This window comes from Emydura macquarii, unplaced genomic scaffold (genome assembly GCF_026122565.2).
Source record: "Emydura macquarii macquarii isolate MOO-44397 ecotype Brisbane River unplaced genomic scaffold, CSIRO-AGI_Emac_v2 contig_3512, whole genome shotgun sequence".
Lineage (NCBI taxonomy): Eukaryota > Metazoa > Chordata > Testudines > Chelidae > Emydura > Emydura macquarii.
In genome coordinates, this window is record NW_027133649.1 from 26,870 (window position 1) to 35,901 (window position 9,032).

The 9,032-nt window shown below is 57.6% G+C and overlaps 1 protein-coding gene across 1 annotated transcript; it reads right to left on the minus strand.

Annotated features, from left to right (window-relative positions):
• Positions 1-207: 207 nt before the first annotated feature.
• Positions 208-2,476, minus strand: LOC137145121 (rano class II histocompatibility antigen, A beta chain-like). The gene is made up of 6 exons (XM_067535738.1): positions 2,407-2,476; positions 1,984-2,259; positions 1,554-1,823; positions 1,174-1,461; positions 692-796; positions 208-281 (listed from the first exon to the last, which is right to left on the minus strand). The coding sequence occupies exons 1-6, from the start codon at positions 2,474-2,476 to the stop codon at positions 208-210; spliced, it is 1,083 nt and encodes a 360-aa protein (XP_067391839.1).
• Between the last annotated feature and the right edge of the window lie 6,556 nt (positions 2,477-9,032).

A 9,032-nucleotide genomic window follows, 5' to 3' on the forward strand; every position in this document is an offset into this window, starting at 1 on the left:
GAAAGGCGCACAGGATGGAGAGGTACATCCCACTCTGCGACATCAGAGATTTGGAACTTATCTGCCACCCCTCAGCACCTTCCCTTTGCCAGAGATGGTCCATGTGGCTCCAGTCCAGGTTGCTAGTCGTAGAACAGCTGGCTCTGTGTCTGGTCACTCGGCAGCATCTGAGCAAAAAGCTGCCATGGACGCGGAGCCTCCTGCTGACTAAGACGTGTCTGAAGCAGAGCCGAGGGCCTCTGGCTGTGTCTGCGCTGGGCGATACGGCCCCTTCTGGCCCCCTGCAGGGGAAGCCAAAGCAGAAATTGACTCAACTGGAGACCAGCTGCCTGGGGCTCACTCATGCCCCCCCTGCAGCCAGGGTGTGTGGAGGCGACAATGGGGACCCCAGCTGCGACCCTATATCCAGTCACAGCTCAGCACGGAGCCCCTGGGATCTCACGTGACGGTAGTAATGCTCAGTGTGGGACTCTAGGGGGCGCTGTGCTGCAGGGGGCAGGGTAGGGGGCTAACAAAGGGGCACAGTGCTCAGGCTAGGAAGATGTGCTGTGGGTGGTGCAGGCTGAGTAGGGGGTGCTGTGGTGCAGGAGCAGGTGTGGGGAACCAAGAGGTGTGCTAGGGGGCGCTGTGTGGGGGGCGCTGTGCGGGGGGCAGGATAGGTGCTAGGGGGCTTTGTGGGGGCATCACTCACTTTTCTTCCTCCTCAGGTAGCAGCCCAGGGCCCCGGCTCCCACCACAGCAAGGAAGACGCCAGTAACGATCACCAGGAAACCCGCCGGGGCTGTGGCCTTGGCATCTGGAAATGCCCCGAGACAGACTGAGCCACGGGCCCCCCAATGCCCCTGTGCCCCTCCCATGGGTCCTGCCCTCTGCCCCGATAGGCCTGGGCTAGCATCCTTCCTTCCCCTGGTTTGGCTGCCCCCTGCCACCAGTCTGTCTGCCCTGCAGCTGGACACCCCCTTTTCTCTCTCCCCTCCTCTGAGCCCCTCAAACTCTCTCTCCCCCTCTCCCCAGTGCCTCTCTCTGTCTACCCAGCTCCTGGTGCCCCCCAAACTCCCCCTCTGCATTTCCCACCTCCCTCCTCCCCCGACCCATTGTATCCATCTCCCCCATTTCCCCCCTCAGTAGTGGTCACCCCACTGCTCCCCCCACCCTGCCCCCCCCAGTACTCACCCCAGGTCACTCTCAGGGGGGCGTCCCCCAGGCTGCTGTGTCTCACCACACACACGTGCTCCGTGGGGCCGACCCCCTCCTGCCCCAGCTCGATGGACACCCGGACCTGGAAGGTGGGGTCCCCGTTGGGCCGGATCCCGCTGGTCACCTGCTCCCCCTGGACCCCCTGGCCCGCCCGCTCCCAGGTCACCTCGATGTCGCGGGGGTAGAAGCCCGTCACGTGGCAGACGAGGCGGGACGGCCGGTCTTGGGTCCCTGGGACGAGGGCCACGCGCGCTGCGGGCTGGGCTGTGGGGAGGGCGAGAAAGGGTCGTGAGTCACAGGGACTGGCAGAGCAGGGGCTGCGGGTCGGGAGTGAGGGGCACCGGCCGAGCTGTCACCTGTCTTCTGGGAGGTAAACGGCATGGCCTTCTCGATCAAGAACCTGCAATGCTGGGGTGTGATGACTGCCATTGGAGAGAAAGCCTCCCCTTGGCGGTTCCAGCGCTCGGCCACGCGCCAGGCGGCTGGGTGCATGGAGAACCAGTGGTTCTGGTCGGCCCGGTGCTGCAGCAAGTCCTCCCCATTGAGGGAATAGTGGGTGGTGGCCTGGATGGTGTTGGTGCCATCGTCCAGCTCACAGCTCTTCAGGATCTGCAGGTAGTACGGCTCTGGGGGCAGAGGGGCTGCATCAGCCACCATCCCCCACTCTAATGTCTAGGTATGAGGGAAATCACTGCCCTCCGGTGTCCCCTGCCCAGCCCCAGCTTCCTCCCCCTGCTTTATGCTGCCCGCCCCGTCCATCCCCGGAGCTGGGGGACAGGGACTCACCCGCCTTTGGGGAGCTGGCGTTCATCTGCCGCACCAGCCCCTGGTACTCGGTCTCCACCCAGGAGACCCAGGCCAAGGAGCAGGTGCTGCGTGCTCTCCAGAACTGGTGGCTGTCCTGGTCGGCTGGGGTGTAGCCATTGCGGGGAGTCATCTTCCTGGTGCTGCTGTTGTAGGCTGAGAGCACCAGGTCGTTCAAGCTCACCACATTCAAATGCTTGGGCAGGCCGGGATCCACCTGCGGGGAGACGAGCTGGTGATAGGAGAGACGGTGAACTCCTGCAGGAAGGAGAGAGATGGAATGAGGAATGGGACCCAGGCATCCGGGACAGCAACCCGAGGGGTCCCCACAGCGCCCAGCCCTGGGGGAAGGTGCTGGGGTGGGGAATGGGACCCAGGCATCCTGGGAGACCAGGCGTCACTTACCAGCCATGGCGAGGGAGCAGAGAGGCAGGAGCCAGAAGGAGACCGAGACAGGTTTGATCCAAGGAGCCATCGCCCTGGAGGGGACAGGACGGCCGCTCTATGGGGCAGGGTCTGGGGCCAGGCCACACAGAGCTGGAGGGGGCACGGCCCCGCCACCTGCACTGAGCTGTCTGCTCCTCTGACAGGAAACACGAGAGGGGAAACACAAATCGACAAGCGGAGCACAATCCAATGCAGACAAATCAGCCGTCCTTTCCCTGCCCAGCTCGCTGTGTCGCAAAGAGCCTCGCTCCCCAGCAATGCAACAAAAGATTCAGTAACTCCTGCTGCCTTCCAGCCGTCTCTCCCGTACTCAGTCAGTGCGGGCTCTCGTTTATCCCGTGTCACCCTTCTGCCAGGCAGAGCTGGCAGTAGCAAGGGCCCGGTTCTATCCCACCCCAAACTGCCTCGAGCCCCTGCTCAGGCCCCTGGGAAATCCCACACTTCCCCTCCAGCAAGTGCAGAGTCTGAGTGTAGAAAGTAAACCTCTTAATACCAGGAAGGAAGGAACACAGCACAGAATCCAGGAACTCAATGAGTCACGCTGGGCCGTGCTCTTCACCTCTCCCTTCTTTGTTTCCCCTGTCCTCGTTTCAGTGTCCACCTCTCCATTGGGGGCTCAGCCTGTCCCCTTCTGTGGGCTCCTGCCGGACGCAGGCTTGACCAGTGCCTGGCACTGCTGTCTCCTGCCACCCCCGGGTCCCCACTGCCGGTTCCCGCCGTCTGCAGGCGCCCACCGCTCCTATTATCGGCCAGCGCCTGCCATCTGCTGGCTTCTTTCTGCTGGTTTGTTGCAGAGGGGTAGCCGTGTTAGTCTGTATACAGCAAAAACAAGGATCGGCCTGTAGCACTTTAAAGACTAACAAATGTAATTTCTGCAGGCATAAGCTTTCATGGGCTGCAACCCACTTCGTCAGATGCATGGAATGGAAACTACAGACAGGAGGTATAGATATACATCCAAGGGTAAGGAACAACAATGGGGAGGGTAGGTGTTAGCAAAGTCCATTCAGGTAGGGCAGATGAGGCCTATTCACAACCGTTGATTAGAAGGTGAGAATGTGTGAACAGTGACAATTACTTCTTGTAATGAGAGAACCATTCCAAGTCCCTGTTCAGACCCAGCTTGATTGTGTCAGGTTTGCAGATCAGTTCCAGCTCTTCAGTTTCTCACTGAAGTCTGTTTTTGAAGTTTTGTTGTAGACGTGTGGCAACTTCCAAGTCAGCTACAGAGTGTCCTGGGAGATTGAAGTGTTCTCCGACTGGTTTATGGATGTTACCATTTTTTATTTCTGATTTGTGTCCATTTATCCTTTGGCACCTCTCTCGGTGCAGGCTTCCCAGGCCCTCCAGTGATTCTGCTGTGAGTGAATTTCAGGTTGCAGCTCATGGGAAAACCTTGTGCTGACACAGGAGCCACGTCCCTGCTTTAAACGAAACCAAGACTCCAAGAGGAATAATTAATTCTACCTTCTAACAGTGGGAGGAGATCGTCAATCCATGCCTGGGGGTAGCCCTTTGCCAGGGCTGGTGCAGTCTCGGCCCGTATAGTGCTGGAGCATCCGTCCGCCCACCTCACTGGGCTCGGTTTAGGTGCGAGCGAATTTTTCACCAGACCAGGCTAAACCCAGATCTGCTACTGTTCGTTCATACCATCGAAGACCAACAATTCATTTCCCCTGCCGGCTACACAAAAGCGACTTGGAACACAACGCCAGACACACCGACCATTTCCCAGCATGCTCAGCACCTGGTGCGCTTGTGCAATAGCCGGAGTATTTCATTGTACAAAGCCCAAGCAAATAAAGTGCCCCCCCCTTTCAGTCGCTGCGCAGGGAAAGGGCCACTCAGACACTCAGACCATGCTCACACCTGTATTCCAACAGCAGGGGCCGGTTCTCACGGGTGCATCTTTCCACTTTCTGGCTCTTCGGTGCTGCGCCGGGAAACGAGCCGGGGTGTCGCTCATGCACCGGGGTCGGGAGGAGAATAGAAAGATGCACCCATGAGTGACTCCAGCCTGGCCCCGTCTTCTTTCCCTGCGCAGGCTCTGTCCAGCCGGGGGGTCCAGCCGGGGGGACAAGGCATGGGGAAGAGGCTCTGTCTGGCCGGGGGGTCAGCTCTCCCAGGGTGCAGCCTTCCTGCTCGCCGAGTCTCTGCCCATGGCCACAGCAGAGGAGAGGAACTGCTGGTCGGATGCTGATGCCTCTGCAGCTGGGGAGGAGCGAGGCAGTTGAGGCCACTGTCCGCACCAGGTCCTGCTCACCGTTGCAGGGTGGGGGTGCTAAGGAAACAGTCCCTGGTTTTTGCACTGCAGGGTTGGCCACCTGCTAATTCAGCAGCTCTCCATGTGGTTCGTAAAGGCAGAGCACAGGCCAGGTGTTAGCCTTCAAGCCACAGACCTAATGTCCTGGCTCTGTGCTGACAATGCAGGGTGACCAGATGTCCTGATTTAGTATGGAGTGTCGTGATTCTCAGGGATTTTTCTGATATAGGCGTCTATCGCCCCCCATCCCATCCTGATTTTTCACACTTGCTATCAGTCACCCTATTAGTTGTGGCTGGGGCTGTGGGTGGGTGGGGCTAATGGTACAGGTAGTTGGCAAGCCTTAGACCAGCTGTTTGTGATTAACCGGTGCATTAATCAGGCCTCAGACATCAGCACAGACGAAAAGGGGGTGGAGGCTCCCCTGTTGCCTTAATTCTGCCAGGGGCTCTGCTACTTCAGCTACAATGGGTTCCTGACCCTAATCAAGGCGGACGACAAATGGGGGCCTCAGTGCTACCTGTATCAGGACACCAGGTCCAGCCACCGCAACATCTTCTCCATCCACCCCGACGTGTGGAACTTCTTCCCCGCGGGCTGACCTTCACCAAGGGCACCTCCACCAGCAGCTGGGAGTGCATCAAGACCCTGCATGACGACTCTGATTCTCCTGTCTCCTGGGCCAAGAAGGTCACCTGCAAGGTGGGCTACAGCAAGCAGCAGTCCTCCAAAATGTGCTCCCACCTCTCTGTCTCACGTAACCCTGGGATAGCAGAGAGCAGGACCTACGGCTTGTCCCCGTGTCTGGTCACACTTCTAGGTCCTTCAGCTTTGTTGATGGGTTCAGTTAACGGTAAGGTCCACCACGCTGGCCACAGTTTACACACCCTGTTTTGGGAATCGCTAGAGAACAACAATCCTCTCATTTTCTATTGGTCTCTTGCCACCAGCGCTGAGATTTCCCACCTGTTACTTTCTCTGCTGCTTCCATCACTACCCAGTAGATGGCACTCGTGCATCGACATTTTCTTTCCTTCTTTGCTTATAGGAGGCTCTGTCTGTTAGTCATTCAAACACAGAATTACTGGATTAACCCGGCCTATGAACTGGGTCCCCCTCTTTTTCAAGCAACTGCTTTTAAAGTTTGGAAGTCACACGCACGTCGGGTGCTTCTGCTTTTCAATAATTCATTTCTCTTCTTGGGCCAGACAATTCCTATCACTTCTAGGGGCCAACAATCAGTTTGAAAAAAACAAAGACTATCGCATATAGTTCCTCTAAATGGAGTGGACACGGGGCCTCTTTTTGACGGTATTGAGGCGGCTGAAGGTGCAGGGCGGTGCCCAGTGGGAATTTTATGGGTGTGTGTAGGAGTGGGAGATTCTTGTGTTGTCTTGAGTTGGCTTCGTGCAAATCGATGGGATGAAATCAGTCCCTTCAAACCTGTACTTACCACTTCCCACTGCCCACCTCTGAGCTTGCAAACAACACTCATCTGTTTCCCATGCCCCAGCTTCTCTTTCAATCTCATTACCAAGGCAGATGATTTCATGACCTGTTCTCTATGTTGTCTCTCATAACTGCAGCCTGAATTCTGCTTTGGGATCGTTGGGAGGCTTTGAATCTGCTGCCAAAATGAGAATAATTTGTCAAGCCTGAATAAAGAATTGATTTTTCAGCATTCACCAAGTTGTTGGGGTTGAATTTCCTCGGTTTTTTTCCTGGTTGGGGGTCTATAGAAGGGTAAAAAGGAGACAAAAGAAGTAAAGCAGGCTAGATCCGGGAAGGGCCTGGGTGTTGTGGTGTCTGGGGAGACAAGGGTGGGTTGTTTCCCTTTGGGACAAGGTTTTCATTGGAAACGTTTAGATGGCCCTAGCGTGGAGAGATTAAAAGCTGGGCTGAGGCTGGAACCCCAGAGGGGATTCTCCGCAGTGGAGTACTGCAGTGGGGGGGTCAGGCCCCCGTTGCCAGCCTGTGTGGGGCCACTGGGCCAGTCCTTCACTATGCACAGGGGTCAGAGGAATGCAGGAGGCCCTCTTGGGCGGCTGGATGGATCCCAGGGTCAGACGGAGGGCAGGAAGCTGTGGCCGATCAGGAGGAGCTCTGCCCCAACAACTCTCTGGCTGGGGAGTGAGGCTGGGAGGCTGCAGCAGGAGAAGTGGGTGATGTGTGGTGGGTAAGTGCGGGGAGGGGGGCCACAGGCACAGACCCCCCCAATGACCCGGGTCAGCTGGAGGCAGCGCTGTGTGGTGGGAGCCGGGGACCACTCCTGCCCTATGCGAGGGAAGGCGCGGGAGGCCTGGGGGGGAAACGAATGCAAACTTGGACCCCAGGTGCCGGAGACACACGGTACGCCACTGATTATCCAGCTCGTGCTAGTCAGGGCTCTGGGCTGGGGCTGATTAACGCACGGGCCAGAGGTCGTTTTGTGGGCCCTGGCGAGATCCCTGCTTCTCCTCTTCCTGCTGAGGCTCTGCCCCTGGCCAGACTGGAAGCCGTGGTGGGGTGACCGTATTCTCCCCCTGAGCAGAGCTGGCTGGAGCCCCTCTCCATCCTCCGCCGAGCAGGGCTTGCCATCACCCAGCAAGCCCCCTGTGCTCAGAAAACCCCTCCCCATGGAGGCTCCTGCACACGGGGGCCGGGTCCCCTCTTCACCTCCAACGCCCTCAGGCGGCGGATCTCCAGGGAGGTCCCCCCGCCCGGCGGGGTCTCCAGTTCCCGGCTTGTTCCTGTAGCTCTTTCCAATCTTCCAACGTCCTGCCGGAGGTGTGGCCGCCACACGCTGGGCACGGGCTTCGGTTGTGGTCCTGCCATGGCCATCCCCAGAGGGCACCTGACCTCCCTGCTCCAACTCGACTGAGACACCCAAGGACAGCGCCTTTTTGGAGCCACTTTTCCTTTCATGAACCACTCACAACACCCAGAGATGGTAAAAAATCACAGGGATTTTGTCTGTGACAGATCCTGCCCATCTGTTTTACTGCCAACATTGATGAACAGAATTGGCCACTGTGTCCACTTGGCCAAGCGTGGGATCTAACCTGCGACCATCGCACCGCGCTGCCCTACCTGCAGAAAACAACAACCATAACCATCGCACACGCTCACAAAGAGTCGGGTGTTGCAACAGCCCTTGGTGCTGTTGAGTTGAAATTAAATTCACAGTCAGTGCAGTCGCAGGCCTCAATATAGGTGGTATTCTACTAACGAGAGGGGGGGAAATGTCAATTTTAGCGACGTAACCTGCAACGATGTAAAACAATCTCGTACTGTCGCTATCGTGGTTATTCAGTGCCTGAGGTGGATCAGAGAGAACTTAACGTGTAAGACGTGGCAAAGCCAGCAAGACATGATGCCGCCTCCCTCCCCCAACTACAGAAATACAGATTTTCACAAAAAGCCGGTCCAAGGCTTGTCAACTGCCTGTTCTGATTTGCCACCCGCATCCACAGCCCCAGCCCCAGCCCCAGCCCCAGCCCCTCTCCCTATCCCTGTGCCCCCCACCCGCACCCTCCACCCCCAACTAATAGGGTGTCACATGACAAGTGTGAAAAATTGGGACAGGATGGGGGGTCGATAGGTGCCTATATAAGAAAAAGCCCCGAGTATCAGAGGGGTCCCTGTTAAATCAGGATGTCTGGTCACCCTGCACTGTCAGCACAGAGCCAGGGCATTAGGCCTGTGGCCTGAGGACAAAACACCTGGCCCACGCTCTGCCTTTACGAGCCACATGGAGAGCTGCTGAATTAGCAGGTGGCCAACCCTGCAGTGCAAAAACCAGGGACTGTTTCCTTAGCACCTCTCCATCCTGTGCTCCTTCCCAACCTCCAATCACTGTAGCTCCCAGCCCCCACAAAATCTCCCCCAGTTTCTATTCTCTGTCCCCATGCAAGCTGCACCTCAATCATTCTCCACTATGGAATTTGTGGTGCTTTTTGAGGCATGATCCATCCACACAAGTTTCACCTTCACAAAGTTTTTTATTGCAGCCCCGTCGTTGCCTTGGTTTTCTGAGGTACTACCCATGGCTTATTCTGTGCAGCTCTTAAGTGTCCAGCTGCAGGGCAGACAGATGGGTGGCAGGGGGGCAGCCAGACCAGGGGAAGGAAGGATGCTAGGCCAGGCCTATCGGGACAGAGGGCAGGACCCATGGGAGGGGAGGGGCACAGGGGCTTTGTGGGGCCCGTGGCTCAGTCTGTCTCAGGGCATTTCCAGATTCCAAGGGCACAGCCCCGGCGGGTCTCCTGGCAATCGTGGCTGGCGCCTTCCTCGCTGTGCTGGGAGCCGGGGCCCTGGGCTGCTACCTGAGGAGTAGGAAAAG

What these genes read in the sequence shown, in the direction of transcription:
- LOC137145121 (XM_067535738.1), bottom strand. Translation starts at nt 2,476, where the DNA reads ATGGCTCCTTGGATCAAACCTGTCTCGGTCTCCTTCTGGCTCCTGCCT. An exon ending in CTGCTCCCTCGCCATGGCTG is followed by an intron (nt 2,260 to 2,406) that starts GTAAGTGACGCC and finishes TCCTTCCTGCAG; the next exon opens with GAGTTCACCGTCTCTCCTAT. An exon ending in CTACCTGAGGAGGAAGAAAA is followed by an intron (nt 282 to 691) that starts GTGAGTGATGCC and finishes CTTCCCCTGCAG; the next exon opens with GGGGCCAGAAGGGGCCGTAT.